Genomic DNA, 17,009 nt, shown 5'->3' on the forward strand with positions numbered 1-17,009 from the left:
GAGCGTCGGGGTCGGCTTTCCGTCACCCGGCTCCGTGGGACGCGGCTGGGGATCCACGGCACAGCGGCGTGGGGCGTGCGCCGGCCCGCCACGGATAGCCGGGACAGACACGAGCCCGGGTGGCCACCAACGGGCCGCTGAACTGGTGGCCAGGCGGACGGATAAGTGCGGGGCCGAGGCGTTCAGTGCCCAGAGGTCCAGCTTTTGTGGCGTGGCCAATGTTCCGGCCTCTGCGGTGGTACGCGGACGATGTGGTGACCGTTGACACGGGCAAGCTGTGACAAACCACTGTTATGGCGGTCATAGGCCCGGCTCACGAATGCAACTCCGTGGCTTTTCACGAATCCGCCGTGAGGGATGGCTTCCACCCTTTATTTCTCATACACGATTGACAGAGCAGCTGCACCAGCAAAGTGGGCGCATTCCTAGTTTGCCCTCCGAGTATACAACATGTCAAATTGGCGTGATTATAATCTCGTTAGCTGGCCTCCCATGTCGGCGTTGGCACATTGGTCGATACGTAAACCACCGACGCGTAACACCCAACCAAACCACGTCAGTCGGAAACGGCAAGTTGCACATTCGGCGACTGTGGGAAAACGGACCACAGGCTCGCAACCGCTGCCGACGCGCTTACCGTTCGTGGAACTTCAGGGTAAGGGAAGTAAGAGTTTGTACCTCACTTATTTATGCGGGATCACGCAAAATTGTACGGGGCTTGGAGGGGAAACGGCCACCTGTTTTCCCCATCCTGTCCGTGCGACCCCCCTGCCCGCACATGCTCTGTAAAACCGGCGCGTGCCGCGAGCGCACCATGCCGCTAAAAACCACAAACGAACATCAGACAAAAAGTAACCGCACGGCGCACAGCACGACGTCACAATAGAATGTGGCGGACAACACACGCAGCAGACCGCCACCTTAGAAAGCGCGGCAATAGCTGGCAGCGTTTGACGCGTGCCCACGTGAGCGGCACGACACGGCCACGGAGCCCGGCATGCGCCATGCGCGCACGGATTGTGCTGCATGTCTCCACATCTTGGCGCGCCCCGCCAACCGCCCCTGAAGATACCGGAGGCCGGTCCACTCCGAGATTGGGGCGTTCGTGCGCAGCGCCCTGAGCGGACTCGACCTGGCCCACCACATGGACGCAGAGCGCGTGGGTAAACCCGGCCAATCACGCATAACACGTTCCTGAGAGGGAGATATCTTACGCAAGCGCAGCCAAATGGTTACACAAATGAGCTGGCATCACGCATGGACGGACTTGCATCGGTAATATCGGTTATTCTTGCGCAACTCCAGTGGCTTCGCTCATCGCGTCCGACTGAAGGGAGGGGACGGCATATCGGCCCGACAATCAGCTGTTCTCGGGTCGCACACCGGTCAGCTGCTTCGCTCATCGCGTCCGACTGAAGGGAGGGGACGGCATGTCGGCCCGACAATCAGCTGTCCTCGGGTCGCACACAAGTCAGCGGCTGAACGAGCGCCCAAGTCAGACGGTAGCATTCTGGAACAAAGATAGCCAAGCAGGTAAAATAGTCAGTCCTCCGCACAGTTTCAAATCGTAGCATTCTGGAACAAAGATAGCCAAGTGGGTAAAAAAGTCAGCCCTCCACACAGTTTCACAACTGCCATCACTTTCCCGCACAGGTGGGGTGGGCAAACATTTCTTAACCCTTGCAGGACTGGTGGTCATGTTGACCCAGATGATGCAAAAGATGCTGGCTGGGCCCAGACAGGGGCATTTGTCAGCCTCATAGCATCTTGACTACAGTCTCAGCAGTAGGGTGGTCTCAACATGGGAGCTGGCACTGACCGTCAGCTGCGCCAGCTGATGCTCCAGCGAGACCACCTTTTCTTCTGCCTCCCGCAGTGCCTTCAGCACAGTCACCAGCACCGCTGAACTGCCATCCATGGTGCTGAATGCACCATCCAGCAATTTCTGCAGACCGGCAGCAGCAATCACAGCATCAGCCAAAGGCATCTATGCCCTGTTGCTTGTCTCAGCAAATGGGGGTGTGCAATTTGTGCATACCAAGATACTGTGCAGGAACTGTATCATCACCCCAAAACAGCATTAGCAAACAGGTACAAGCATACTCAGGCAGCATCTTCAATGTTGCACAGCAGCACTCATCACAAGAACACATCCATGCTGAGTTTTCAAACACATTTGATGCAAAGAATTGCTGAAGCATAATAAAATGGATGGTGTAAGGGCAATCTCACAGCTGCAAAATATTAACCAGAAATTCACTTCCCAACAACTCTGTTGCCAATGGCACTTCATGCTTCCACTTCCCCCACCCAGCCCTTTGGATACATTTGCTTCTGTCACTTTTTCACATTTGTTTCAGGTGAACATCACCCAAAAAAAGTTCTCACCATTGTTTTTCCCCAATTTTCAACATGTCCTTTGACATCACCTCGCAGACCATTAACAATGTTTGTACAATTCTTTGTGGTCTTCCTAAATTCTTTTGATTGCTCTTTTAGCTCTTCCTTGAGTTTTTTCACTTCAATATACTTTTGCTTCTCCAAAACAGATTTTTTAAGTGCCATATCTGAAAAAGAAAAGGTAGAAGGTGGCTGACACAACACAACATAATATACTAGGCAGCTTAGTTTCCTGTCTCAACCTGATAAAGACAAAATGTGGAATCAACTGGATCTGAAATACCCTGAATTACAATTTGGTGATAATCCAGCAAATGTGATGCAAAATGCACACAATGCACCTTAGCACATCCAGCATAACATGCATTTTTGCTGTCTGGTGCACAAAACAAGGAGTCTAACCATGATTCTTGCAAGTAGACTGAGAAGTTCAGATACCAGTTAACATACTTGCTGTGCTCCTGACACTGGTTCTTAAATGACTGATGCAGTCCTTCCTTTAGTCCTAAGCAGCAATGGGCTAAGCTTGGCAAAAGTGGACATAATAAACTGGAATTCGTTCAGGTTAGCTTGACATATGACCCAGGCAAACATGGCCCAGCTCACACAACTGATACAGATGCACTTAGTTTCACTGCAGCCTGGAAAATTTATGTCTTACCTTTGTACTCATTCAGAAGGTACTCAACCAAGCCAGCGCAGTGAACTGATTCTTCTGAGGTTTGAACGGTCAAGATGACGAAAAGGCCAAACAACAAGCAACATATACAAATGCCTACTATAACTCCGAAGCTTCCTCGCACCCGTTGGAAGTACATGAAGGCTTTAGAACGCAGCGTTCAGTGACTCGACTGACGGCAGGCAGCAGTATACCCAACAGGTCCCAACCAGTTAACTATTTTGCACCTTCCCGAATGCGACACCGCCCTCACACAACACCCTCAAACATGCCTCGGGTCATGGCCGGACCTCAGCAGTGTTGCCATTGAGAGGTCAGTGATCCGTCGAACGTCATACACCTTCCTGACCAGTTTGCAGTGGTTTTGCACTTCTCTGCAATTGTTTGGAAAATACGGGATCATCATTGGTTGATTTATAGCATTGCCAGCTATGATTCGTGAATTTTGGCACATTTGCCATGTGTAGCTTACCTTGAGCACCTTCTGGCCTGGCTCCTTTCAATGCATTAATGCCGCACAAGAGACAATACATCAGCTTACAACGGTAACATAGCTTTGAAGGAGACTGCCTAAAAGAGCTGTGAGAAACTAGAGAAGCGAGGCAGTGTCGGGGGATTTGTGGGGCGTGTGCGATCCGTGTGGTGCGTAACACGGGAAGGCCAGCGAGTGCTATAAAGCCTTTAGACTGAATTGGTTCCACATGGTGCAACAATGAGTAAGTGTATCATCATGCTTACAACTTGACTGAAGTAAGGTAGGCCTCATTTCAGGGGCGCAGCCAGGTTTTTAAGAGAAGGGAAAGGCGGGGCTTATTTAGAAGGCGCCACGCCGTCTATGTTTCTGTCAAAAGTAAACTTCATCAAAGAAGGACAGATGATTCCTCTTTTCCTTGACTGCATCTGCGTGTTCCCCTCCCCCCCTTTCCTTCGCTACCTCAACCTTCTGATTGTTTTTGTTTCAAGGGGAGTGTGGCACTTCAGGAATGCTAAGAAGTGGTGCCATTTTGGTTGTCAGATAATTTTGTCATTGCATTGCAAGGATGCACACTTGTGCACATTGTAAAAAGCTAAGGTATCAGCAGATATGTACAGGGGTACATTATTTTTTGGCTAGCTGCTGACTGATGTTCCCATATTATGCAGGCTAAACAATACATGCATTCCAGGATTCATGCACCATACTACCTTATTGCTACTGCAGTATCCTTGCACAGATCTTAAAGGTGAAAATGTAGATCCTTGACCATAAATTTATCAGTTTATTATCAAAGGTTTTAAATCTAGGTGATTTAGATGCTTACCTTAGCTTGTCTTTTACTTGTTAAGCTCCTTGTATGCCTGTAATGCATACATTCCATGGTTGGATGTGCCCTTTACTCCATTTTCTGCTAGAAAAGATAATGTGTAGCCAAAGCATACCTTATTTGAATAAGTCCAGCCAAATTTGTATGGATGTCTAATTCCAGGATGTTCTAAATAATTAGACATGAAACTGCTATGATGTTATATTCTGACCAACCAGGTTGTATCAATTTTACATCTGTGGTATGTATATCATTTCATTCTTTTTCTTTCAAGTTTACTGACCAGGGAGCTTATTGGATGCAGGAATTCAGTGACTGGTTAGACCTGATAAAGATGAAGGCAATCACTGATCAACCTGGATGTGACTGAAGACTGAGGTTAAGACTACAATGAAATATGGGGGCAGGGAGAAGAGAAACTTGAGTTTTTGGCCTGATGCCATCTTCAGATAGAGATAGGTGGGATGGGTGGGAGCTGCTACCAAACAGTAGTACAAGACAATGACTTGAAATAAATTAAAGATGAAATGTTGTTTTTACTTCCATTATCACAAGTTTTGTCCGGACCAGAGCATTTCTGTTGTTGCATCTTCTTTCCTGTTTAGTTGCTCCCCTCCCCCTTTGCCACTGCAACCTACAAATGGTGTAAGGCCAAAAGTTCCTGGGGTCCCTTTATCCTGCCATATGCTATCATTATATTTTCTCCTCCCATCTTCATTTTAACCCAAAGTCAGGCAGCAAGAACATAACCATAGCCTTGACAAGGGGGCTAGTTTGTTTTGTTGAAGTAAGAATAGAGTTATGTGCCATTCAGGGCCCCACGTTGGGATACAGCTGTTATGTTGCTAGTTATGATTTGGCTACTCGTCCAGGTTGATGAAGGACCCCTGATAGTAAAAGGCCCCCTGCAACAGAAAATCACCATTTATCTTTGAAGGTGTGTTGATGTATGTAAGGTACTTATAAATATAGATAAAGAAATATAAATATAGATGCATGCATAAAATATAAATGCATAAAATGTAAGTATGTATATATATATATATATATATATATATATATATATATATATATTACACATTTCTACCCTCTGGAATAAAGGAATAAAGGCCAGACATTACCATGGTTCTGCCTTCATCTTACAATAAAGAAGCTGAAAAAATCGGGGATTAAATGACTACATGAAATAAATAATGGGCACTTTTCACTTTATGATGGTCGTTTTGACTTTTGAAACCGATAGAACGCAGAAACTTTGTCAGATTTTTATTCAGGCTGCACAGAGATAGCAAGGACTCCGGAATTTAGATTGAAGATCAAAATGGGTCAACAATTAGTATTAACATGGCCAAGCCATGTTTATCTGGATATGCTCAACATTCTGAAAAGAAGTGCAAACTATATAACTGAGTTTTGAGCATGCGCGTTCGCATATCGCCACAAAAACCCACGCCAGGCGTTACAGTCTCCTCAGGCCGCGCGGCGTCGGCCTCGCGACTAATGCCCAGGTCGTGGCCAACAGGCGGGCGAAAATGGTGACACACCTGAAGGAAGTAGTTTTGAACACTTTTGGACACCTATGCGAAGATTTAGACGTTTTTCGGGCGTATGTTTCACCTGCTTGGTTTTTAGATTGATGACAGTAGCGTATCGGTCTCTGCGGCGCCCCAAAATGTTGCTGAAATCCAATGGTGGAACTGGAAGAGTAAAGTAAAATCTCTATTTTCCGCGTTGCCATAACTGTTTAATCTGTCCGGAGGACAACCTCAAAGTTGGAACAAAGGATATGCCCATTGTAACCTCTGAACTGCACGAATTAATTTTGAAAGACATTCAGCAGCATTATTTTACGATGGTCATTGTTGCGCGCCTGGCGTCCACCCCCTGGCGTCATTTGTAGTGGCCAACTCCGGTTGGTTTTGCAAAAACCGCGACGCAAGCCGTCGCTATTCTTGCCCCCCCCCCCCCCAGATTACGGGCGTTTCATCGGGCGTTTCTGACGCACTCAGCTACTGGGGCTATATGACGCCGCCAACCTCGCACCCCGGTTAGCAAGGGCCGGCATCGTGGAGAATCGAACCCCGTTCCTGTGATTTCCCAAACGCGGGGTGTTTAACGCAGGTGTGTTAACCACTGCACTAGCGGCACCCGGCGTGCAGGCTCAAACATTTGATGGTATTTGTTTCACTAGTCGATTCTGCAAGGATAATGAACACCCCCTGGGAAACACGGGATAGCTTTGTATGTTCTGAACTCATTTCGACCCACTCCATCTAGCACTGTGACCCCTTGTTTTTTTTCCGGTAAAGGGGCCCTCTTGAATACAACACTACGGAGCACATTGTTGTTCCCGGTCAAGGGTTAAAGGACCATTCTATCCCACCGGCCGTCATTATGGTGGCGCGGGGCGACATCCCCTGGCCGATCCGGAGGCCCGTGGAAGGATACATCATATGGCATTGGTTCGCTCCCTGACGCGGGAGGCCTTCTGACCCGCGCAATGGACCCCGGGTCGACGCATGAACCATGATTAACGAAGCAACATCCCTGCTTGTCGCAGGTGGTCAAATAATTGGCGCATAGACTCCAGTTGGGCTTAACGGGCCAATGCTGGAGCAGGTTTGGAGGACCCACCGTTCGGTGCTGGGGGCCCTGAATGGCACATAACTCTTGCATTACCTCAACGTGAGCACCCATCATAAGTTCTTATGGTTTCTTCAACAGTCAGAGGGCCCCGACTAACGCAAGAGGGACCCTCTGCCGCCCGGGCTTCTGTCCGCGTTTAGCAAATCTTCCCCTGTTGGAATCAAGGCCCGTTGTTGACACAGAAATCCCCGTTAGGCACGTTGGACCCGTGAACGACACAGGAGCCTGACCAATGTAAATCGCGAGCCCGGCCTCATCTCTGCTTTGGAAGTGGGCCCTCGGGCACATGCCGCCGCGGAGCCGACTGTGTGTTACTGGTGGTGTCTGACCAAAATATAGGCCCTTATCGACTCAGTGGGCCCCTGATGAGCGCGCAGCGCCTTCTGGCTCGCATTGGAGTGTCCGGCCCTGCGGGCTAGCCCCTCCCCCCCCGAATGAGGCCTTCGGCTGACTTTTCGGGCCCTTCGAGCCCTCAAATGGGGCCCTTAATCATAGTTTTCGAACAGCCCGAAGGGACCCTCGGAGCCGAATGCATCGCATACCCTCTGTGCCCCCCCCCCCCCTCCCCTGCCTGTGCTAATGCCAGCCAGGGATTGCCAAAACCTTGCCATTGTATTACAATATTATTGCCAAAATTTGCCAAAATTTACAATAGATGATATTATAACAACTTATATTGTATATATATATATATATATATATATATATATAATTTCAGTCGATAGTGAGGAAGCTCATACAGGGTAGTAATAGTGCGATAGTAAAGCAATAAACTGCAGATGTTCGTCAGTGACAAAGTTGGTATGGCCGGAGTAGGCGCGCAAAAGCTTGTACACGGATGCATGATGTTAGAACGCTGTACGTACGTATACATTCGTCAGGGATTACGTTCGTTTGACATAAATACGCGCGAAAAAATCGTGTGCTAAGTTATAATGTGAGCGCACCCAGCTGGTGTATGGATGCCGGCCCGTGATGCAATTTATGTGAGCATAGTACGTACGCAAATGTTAGCGTGCAGGAGAGGAATTAAGTTCGAATACATGTCACCATTCTGTGTGCCGCGTCTTGGACAAATAGTCACTGTGGAACGCCATACCATCCCGTCGACTGGGGAGACGAGGTAGGAGTGATAGGATGCTGCGACCGTCGCAAACGCCATGTCAACTATTACCCTGCTTAGTTATTCATAACACAATTGGACGCTCTCCGGCGGCCAGCTAATGAACCCGAGTCAATGGGATAAATGCAAAATAACCCTGAAACGGAAGGGGCCGGAGGTAAAAAATGTCCCCCGCATGTCAGCCGGGGGTGTCTGTGGAGATCCCCTTTATCCCCCACCCTGATGACGTCTCTGTGGACGCCTCCACCCGACGCGTGCTGAGCGTGCCACCGACGTCTGCTAGAGGGCGCCGCTGGGGTCAGCTGGCCGGTGGAATACAGCGGAACGGCGTGTGCTGAGCGTGCCACCGACGCCTGCTAGAGGGCGCCGCTGGGGTCAGCTGGCCGGTGGAATGCAGCGGAACGGCGTGTGCTGAGCGTGCCACCGACACCTGCTAGAGGGCGCCGCTGGGGTCAGCTGGCCGGTGGAATACGGCGGATAGGCGCGTGCTGAGCGTGCCACCGACACCTGCTAGAGGGCGCCGCTGGGGTCAGCTAGTCGGTGGAATACAGCGGGCAGACGTGTGCTACTTCTGCTGCGCGTATACCTACTTCTGCCATGCGAGCTTAATACCATACGTACATGCTTAGTAACAGATGCGTACGCACGTCATGCACATGTACTTTTTCCTGAAGTTCCTTTACCCTAAAACCGGTGCATATGACACTGCCACACAACCTGTGGCTCAGATGGCGCTGTCGTGCAACATAGATGCCGCTGTTGCGGGGTCTTCCTGAACATGTTAAGTGCGGGGTCAAATACCTCCACACGCGGCCAAATGGCCCCAACCCGCTGACCAGTTATTCCCCCCCCCCCCACACACACCCAGAGCTGCTCCATGCCAGTGGCGCATCCAGACGGGGCCACGGAGCAATGCCTTTGGCTCCGAAGTGCCTCACAGGCTCCGAAGGGGTCCGTACTGGCCGGACGTGGACAGGTTTTAACATAAAGCACGAATATTTGAGTGTGGTCGGTTCTCCAGCAGAGGAGGGAAAGGCGCGAGCAAAACTGAAGGGCCAGGGGGCAGGCGAAAGTGATTTTAATTGATTGATCTTTGATGATGATTTGACTGATGTAACTGATTGAAAGGACTGTGGTTGGAAAGATTGTATCGGTCATTTTGCTGTCCAGGGTCCGAACGCTGTATCCTGGGCCTGGATTGTTAAGGGCCTTCCATGTTGCTCTTGGGTTCTCCGAAGTTGCTCGGAGGTCCTTACGCTGTTTAAGGGTGCCCTATAGTAACCTGTCTGGGCACTCTCGATCGCTTCGGGACCCTCTACCGATTTTTCCCACTCACCCCGAAGGCGGGCGCCGTTGCTGTGAACTCCATTTGTTAACAGCCCGTTTGTTAATTTTCTGTCTCTAACGGGCCATTCACAATGTTCTCGGGCTGTTCCCACTTGCTCGAAGGGCGCTGCGCTGTTACCATGTAAGTTGGATGGCCCTGTGCACAGCCACAGAAGTCACCCACCATGATGTTCGATGCTCAGTGCCTTCTACATTGGTGCCGAACTCTTTCCATTGGCTTCCATTTGCGGACCCCACGCTCCTAACCACACACTCCTCGGTCAGCATTCGTCACGGTCACGTTTGGATGATGAGTTGTGCTGCTCCCCCTGACCAGAAGAGTCGTGGTGGCTGCAAGGCCTTCTGCCGTCCTCTCATCTCCCTCTGCAACCGCATTCCACAGACATCCTAGAGACTGGCAACGCTTTCGGCAGATGCCCTAAAAGCTAGCCCCAAAGGTGCCGTTAAGTTTTAATCTCGTTATTCTTCGCTGAGTACTTTATTCACGATACATAGACAGCGTGTGTTCTTGTTTCGGTTCTTCAGCTCCTCTCATGATTCCACCTCGCTGAGCTAGGCTTTGAACAGGACACGCTCATAGGCTCGTGCTCTGGGCTTGAACTGCGTTGTTCTTCATAATGTGCTGTTCCTTTTCAGCACGGGGTCATGTCCTGATCCGTTATTCGACCATTTGGTATAAAATCTATTGGCATGAAATTCCATATCGGCACAAAATCTGCCCTTGAAATCTGTCCCGAAAGATGCTGGGATAGTTGTCTTCCTCTGACGTGAGTAAGAGTTACTTATCTAGCAACGCCAGTCCCTTCGGGCCGTTGGCCGTGGGCAGTTCCCGATGCTGATGAACCCGATACCAAATGAACGCGCGGTGGCGCACCGGCTGTGTGCGGCGACCCTCACCAGCCAATCGCCCAGTCTGCCCGCCGCACAGATCAAGTTGAAACTTCACCCTGCGGACGGCCCCCGGACACGGAATGCAAACTTTAAGTTCCATCTGCTTAGTTTCGCACGGCGCGGCTTCGTCGGCGGGGTGGTGCTTCGCTAGAATGTTCCTGAGCGCGAAGGGATCTCCTCTTGAGGGAGACGTCGGTGCCTCCCGCGCGTACTCAGCCGACAGGGCCGCCTCAGACCGAACTTTCGGTTGAGTGCATGTGGCAGTAGCGTTCGTCGGATGGCCTGCGCGTTCAGCGTCGGCGGGCCGTAAAGTTTGGCGATGCGTTTTTTTGTGTGTATCTAGAAGAGTGTACGATGATAGCTGAGCCGGAGAGCCGCCGTTCCCTGCCTTTTCCGTGTTCCTAGTGTCCTGATACGTGTCGAATGCAGCCAGCTGGTCAAGTTCAGCGGTGCGTTTCTATGGATTACTGACTATCAATTGATTGGTGGGTAAGGACCCCAATTCAGGAGCGTTTATGGCTTCACTTTTCACTACTCGGCCTGATACCAGGACAAATGCACGATGAGCTGACCAAAATGACAGCGGAGCTGGATGGCCGCCGTTCCCTGCGTTTTCTTTGTTCCTGGTATTCTGATGTCACATCGCCATTACAGGTTCGTCATGTTTGTGGCGCTACCGCTTTATGGAACCGGGAACCCCTTTCGTAATCTCCCACACGATGCCAGGCAGAAAATGCGCAGGCCGCTTACTGTTAACGCCCAGGCCAGTTTTCCCGCCGCGCTCCGGTCTGGCCAAACCCACGCCTGCACGTCACAGGTCAAACTTGTTTACCGATCCACGAACCAAATCAACAGACCTCTCTGCTCGAGATCATCCGGGTTTTGCTGGCTGCTTTATGGGCTTATGAGATTAAGGCTTAACCAATGAGGGGCAACTTAATTACCATCGTGAGCCACATGATGTGCGCTAAACGCAACCATTGCGCGTGCGGGGAACGGACGGCAGAATGCATCCCGGCCACCAGCCAAACCCCACGTCTTTGCCGTACCCTGACTTTATAACGCCCTCAAGCCGTGGTCCCTTTTCTGTCGCCTTGCTTTTGACCTAATCGTGTTAATATGTCGACCTAGGATAAGAACAGCCAAACATGGTGATGTGTCTGCGGGCAAGTCAAACAGCTGATTTGGTGACGGTCTCCCACTGCCAAGTGCTAACGCCGTCTGAAGCCGATCACGTCACTAAACTGAGCCACCGTTCGAACCCATCCCAGGCTGCAGTCCTACCGAAGACGAAGACTTTACAATACGTCACTCGCCGTTGTCCCAAAAGCGGAGGACAAATGACCGTGGGTGAAGTAAGACGAGAAAGGTGCCACTGGGAACTTTTTTGTTGTTTATGATTTAGTGGAAACGCTTTGATTGGATATATTTCTGAGCACTCACTCTCACTGGTACCTGCTGAGTGAGTCCTGGCTCCGCCATCTGATCGGAAAACTCCGGATCATCGGCAGAATTTTGCGGCGAAAACTTACCGTGCCGCAATGCTCGGCGCGGTCCGTTCTGCCCTGTGACGCCACCTGACTTAGCGCAGCCGCTGCCACCGGCCGCAGGCAATCCCATTGAGTTGTGCCCTACGCTTTTGCCCAACCTTATCATAAGCTGGATCATCGCATGGAAAACGGCCGCACGAATTTCTCAGCCCCCAGTCTTAAGAAGGCTTTAGCCCTTGACCTGCGAAGCGGGTACGATTTTCTCCGGCAGTAACTAATATCTGGTGTGCTGAATTGGACCGGGGCCGTGCACTTCCCCAACTGGAAACAGAGATTGTTTTCACGCCCCCCGGCCACTGCTGCACGCCTTGATGTCAAAGCGCCACCCATTCCGTCTGGTCCGGCCGAACAGTCTGCATGTTATTGGACCGACGTGCGTACTGAGATGCGTGAGTCGCGCTTCTGTCGCCACATCAACTGCAGTTGACACAAGCTGCTCTCGACGCTTGTCGGAATTGTTCTCCCCGCCCTCCATCGGTGGGTCGGGGTCTGCCGGAGGGGCTGATCGGGTGGGCGGGGCTTTGTGCGATGCAGATTTGTGCTGGAGAGCGGGAAGTGAGAGGTGCTGGCCTAAGTGGGCCGGGCATCCAACTGAGGTGGGACAATGTTTGTGTGCTCGCGCGCGGAGCGGGTGGGGTAGAAGCGTTGGTGCGGACCAACTGAGCAGCGCGGCCAGTGTGGCAGGCAGGTGCAGTCGGGAGACCTCGCCTGCTGACAGCCGTGCCGGTGCAGGTTTTATGTAACCACATTTTACCAAGTGCGCCGCCGGCTGCCGGTCAAGTTTCAGTGTCCCAAGACGGTGGCAGTGGCGACTTTTCCGTCGGCACCGCCCCCAGGTGGACGGCGGGTAGTCCCCGCGCGGCGCTGGCGGTGCATCGGGGTCTGGTCGTCCTTTGTCGCGGCAGCCCGTGAAAGGGCCGGGACTCCTGACTGCTTGCATCACCCTGACACATGCGACGCGGCGCTGGCGCGAGGCCCGTGCCGCCCACGTCATCGCAGCCGCTGATGGAGACCGGCCGCGTGACGTCGCCGGCATAGGGACCTGGCACTGAGCTCCGCTATGGCGCCGCAGCCGACACAGACGCGGATGACGCGGGCAGGCGCCACATCCGCCGAAAGCCTTTCGCAACTCTGCACTGCGCCAGCGTCTGGTTTCAATCAGGACCCCCCCCCCCCCCAACCCCACCCTTTCCAACTTCGGGCGGGTGCTCAGACGCTCACCCCGGACGTACATCCCTCCCGTCTGATGAGTTCTACTCAATTGTAGGCCTCGATCTGTTCCTGCTGATTCATCTTCATGCGCATCAGTCGAGTTTGACGAGTTTCCCTCAATTGGCGCCGTAAGTGCACTCGAGTGATTCCTGGGTCGTCATCCGCACGATGTAAGTTTGCAAGTCTCAGTGGGTTGCGAATTTGATCCATTGTTTCTGCCGCTTCTACGTGTTTAGGCCGCCTGCAAGCATGCAGGAGGTGTATACTCGACGCTGGATATGCGCGAATGAACGCGAATTTGCTTAATTTCCACACGCAAGCAAAATCAGCCTGTGGCTGACCGAGTGAGGCCGCTCCTGCTGTGACATGCTCACACCGAGGCCTCGATGGCGTCCTCGTCTGGCGGTACCGGTGGCACCGATCCCAGGCGAGCCTGGGCCCGCGCTGCTGGGCACCGTTAGGATGTGTAGCAACCACCCGCCATCTTCGCTTCAGGAGGGCGTCAGGTCGTGCTCCTCGAGGCGCGTGCCGCGGACGTGGCCGCGATGCCGATCGAGCCGAGGCATCATTGCTGGACTGCGGGCCTGCTGCAGCGATCCACGGTATTCTCTAGCTCCGTCTTGCCCCAAAAAGGGAAACATTCAGCACATCACGGATAAGTGCAGCTTACTGAGTTATATTCGATCCAGGACAATGACATAGGATGGCACATATGGCACATAAGTGGCACATGTAGAAATACACAATTAAACGTTATACAACAGACTTAAACTGGGGCCCGCGGTGATGTCATGTTCATGACGAAACTCGCCAGTGTTTGGGCCGCAGAAACATGCATTTTCGAAAACGGGTTTCAGAACGGCAGTGGCGCCTCCCGCTTGTCGCGGACGCGGCGTGCCTGCCTCTGGCAGCAGATCCCCGATCGCCAGCGCCCTCTCTTCGCCGCCTCCTTGACCTCCCCGCCCTTGTGCGTCATTAACGTCTCACCGGATCCGCCCGCGGTGCTCCCAGCTTGACCTATGGTAGTTATCTGGCATTCTCAAGTCACATCTGGCATTCGCAGGCTACATCTGGCGCCATGTGACCAGTGGTAAACATCCTAAGCTCCGTTGGCGTCCGTCTGCAGTGACCTCATTCCCCTAAGCTCCATCTGTGATAGTTGTGAGCTTACGAAGTTCCATATGTTGTAATGACCCAAACTCCGTCGGCTTCCCCAGAGCGTGGTCCGTGCGAACCGGACCTGTCTGAACCCCCCACCCGTGGAAGATACCCAACCTCCACACCCTCTGTCTGTGGAAATTGACTTGAACTCCTGCGGCCGCATTTGCGTCACTCAGTTTCAAGCACCCCCGGCTTCGGCTGCCGGCTCAGCCCCGCTTCCGCTCTGCGTGTCGCCTTTAACTCCGCAGTTCCACCGTGTGTGCTCGCTTCGCCGCAGGCGGCCACCGTTTCGTCACAGTCGCCGCTATCCTGTGGCAGCTCTGGGGCTGCCGGGCGGCAGCTCCTGGGCTGTTCCGCGGCAGCTCCCGGGCTCTCCTGTGGCAGCTCCCGGGCTGTCCTGTGGCAGCTCCCGGGCTGTCCCGCGGCAGCTCCCGGGCTGTCCTGTGGCAGCTCCCGGGCTGTCCTGTGACAGCTCCCGGTTGCCGGGCGGCAGCTCCTGGGGTGCCGGGCGTTCTGTCGTCGGTCGCCGCGGCCCGCCCCCGCCGTGGCGTCAGCTTTGCCCGCCGGCGGCGACGACGGCGGCGGCGGTGGCGGCGGGGGCGACGCGTCGTCGTTTTTGTTGACGTGGCGGCCACCTGTTGCAGGCGCGGCAGCGCCGGCGGTCGATGAGGTGCGCGATCAATGCGCGCCGGGCGCGGGGCGCCGCGCGGCCTCAGTCGCCGGCCGCGCCATGTTCGGCTGGTGCGGCCTGCCCGAGCTGTCTGAAACGCTCGAGGCGGCCGCCGACAAGTGCACCAGCCCCTCGTGTGAGCCGCCCGCGTGCTCGCCCGCCGCGCCCCTCCGGCGCCGCCGTTGCGAGGCTGTCGCCTGGTGGTTTGTCGGGCGGAGTCGTCGGTTGGCTGGGTGCCGCTTGTTGTTGCTGAGCTGTTGCTTGCATGCTGCACGTTGCTGGCTCGATCTGTTGTCGCTCGAGTGTCTCTTGAACTCAAGCCTTGTTCTGATTGGTGTTTGTTCCGGTTTGCTTGTTTTCTCCATCCACCGTCTCCTTATGCCTGTGGCTGTTCAGTTGGCCCGCAGCCTTGTTTTGGGAACCTCATGGTACCCCCAATTGCAGGTGTCCAGCCAGACTTACAGATCTAGATTAAAGGGAATGTTCCACTTTTTTAACTGAAACAGCCAGCTGGAAGACCTTTCGGTGCTGTTGTCAATCCTGTCCTTAAGACCTCTAGCTTCCGAACTACGCGCCGGCGAAAATGGGAAAGGTATATCGGGCAGCGTATTTCAAAGTCACCTTGGCATTCATGGCGTAATAATGACCTCATTCAAATCCTGCTTGTCCAGGCGTTTATTTCTGGTGTTCGTGAACGCGATTTCCAGATAAAACGGCCGCCAATTGGCTCTCAATCAATGTTGTGCGAGATATGCTGACGTAATCAAACCATGCCACATTGAGGAGCGTATTCTCTAAACAGGGGAATGTGCGGTCTAGAGCAGTCTTTTCCACTTAAAGGTATACTTATAAGTATGCGTGAGCTTGCTCCATCATATTTGATGGTTGCTTTATTATCTTCGAATGTGGAACATTCCCGTTAAAGTGTCGCGACATTGCCGCGGCTGACAATGGTTTGTGGCATCGTCGTTGTGGGCCAGCGACCGTGTCATCTCACGCCACGCGCGTGACTTGACGCCTCAACATCATCCTCTCTCAGCCACTCTATCTCTCGTGTGTAGTAACGGCGCGTCATGGGGGGGGGGGGGGGGGTGGGGGGATGAAGTGGTGCTCTCCGCATGTGTTCTGCATTCGCCCGCCCCGCGAACCGACGATGCCACAAACCATTGTCAGCCGCGGCAATGCCGCGACACCTTACCCGAAATGCTCTACATTTGGAGACAGTAAAGCAACCACCACACATGATGCCTCCGCTGACTGCATGGCATCGCGTCCATTCGTGACCAGACCTCCAGCGCCTCGCGTGGCTTTTCACTTCGTCTCGGTCGCTTCCTCCGCCTCAGACATTTACTTTGCACCGGACAAGACTGCTCCGGCTGCCACATGGTTCCGGCCTCGGCTCAGGATGTAGTTCAGTTCTCCCCTGTGGATACTGCCACCCGCGCCCATGTCGGCTGTGCATGTACTGGCAGCGGTAGACGTTGGTTTCCATCCTTTAGGGTACCAATTGTGTATGTAGGTCTAGAAAACCTGGTGCAGTAGCAGACGACGTCCGTATCGCGCGCTGCACTCCCCGCGAAGAACGAAGGGCGTCGAGCATCGAGGAGCGCAATGGCGAATGGTCGCGTTGTTTTCGGTCGGCTTCCGGATTGTACAATAAGAGCGCATGGCAGCAGCATTTTGATGTTTCTGCGCCTCGCGCCAGCGACATGTGTCGATTATGGTCCCCGAGATCATTTTTGGTGTTGCTCTGCTATTGCCCGTTTAGCCTATGTGTATTTTTGTTGAAAATGTATCTTTCAATCGACTGCGAGGTTAATGTACGCATGCCTTGGTAAGCAAATATAAAGGTTGTAAGTTTTTTCGGAACAGGGCCATGTCACCGATTTCTTTCTAAGGGAAACAAGCAGAACTCGCGGCCATCTGAACAGGCCTGGCGGTGCCCTTCTAAAATGTTTCCTCGGATTTCGCTGGGCGCCGGGCGATTTCGGGCGCCGTCCGAGCGGGGCGAGCGCCCGCCGCCAGC

The 17,009-nt window shown here is 53.0% G+C and overlaps 1 protein-coding gene and 1 long non-coding RNA gene across 2 annotated transcripts in view; one reads left to right on the top strand and one right to left on the bottom strand.

The window, feature by feature from the left end:
- Positions 1-358: 358 nt before the first annotated feature.
- Positions 359-3,345, bottom strand: LOC119105860 (uncharacterized). Its single transcript, XR_005095074.1, has 4 exons — positions 3,062-3,345; positions 2,389-2,567; positions 1,820-1,945; positions 359-1,510 (listed from the first exon to the last, which is right to left on the bottom strand). It is a non-coding gene; the product is annotated as an uncharacterized LOC119105860 (long non-coding RNA).
- An 11,678-nt stretch (positions 3,346-15,023) lies between these two features.
- Positions 15,024-17,009, top strand: part of stmA (Protein EFR3 homolog stmA) — an 80,232-nt gene continuing 78,246 nt past the window's right edge. Inside the window, 1 exon segment of the mRNA XM_037229930.1 lies at positions 15,024-15,119. Coding sequence (XP_037085825.1) covers positions 15,044-15,119 — 76 coding nt within the window. The 5' untranslated portion in view covers positions 15,024-15,043.

This window comes from Pollicipes pollicipes, unplaced genomic scaffold, assembly GCF_011947565.3.
Source record: "Pollicipes pollicipes isolate AB1234 unplaced genomic scaffold, Ppol_2.1 Scaffold_6138;HRSCAF=7277_pilon_pilon_pilon, whole genome shotgun sequence".
Lineage (NCBI taxonomy): Eukaryota > Metazoa > Arthropoda > Thecostraca > Pollicipedomorpha > Pollicipedidae > Pollicipes > Pollicipes pollicipes.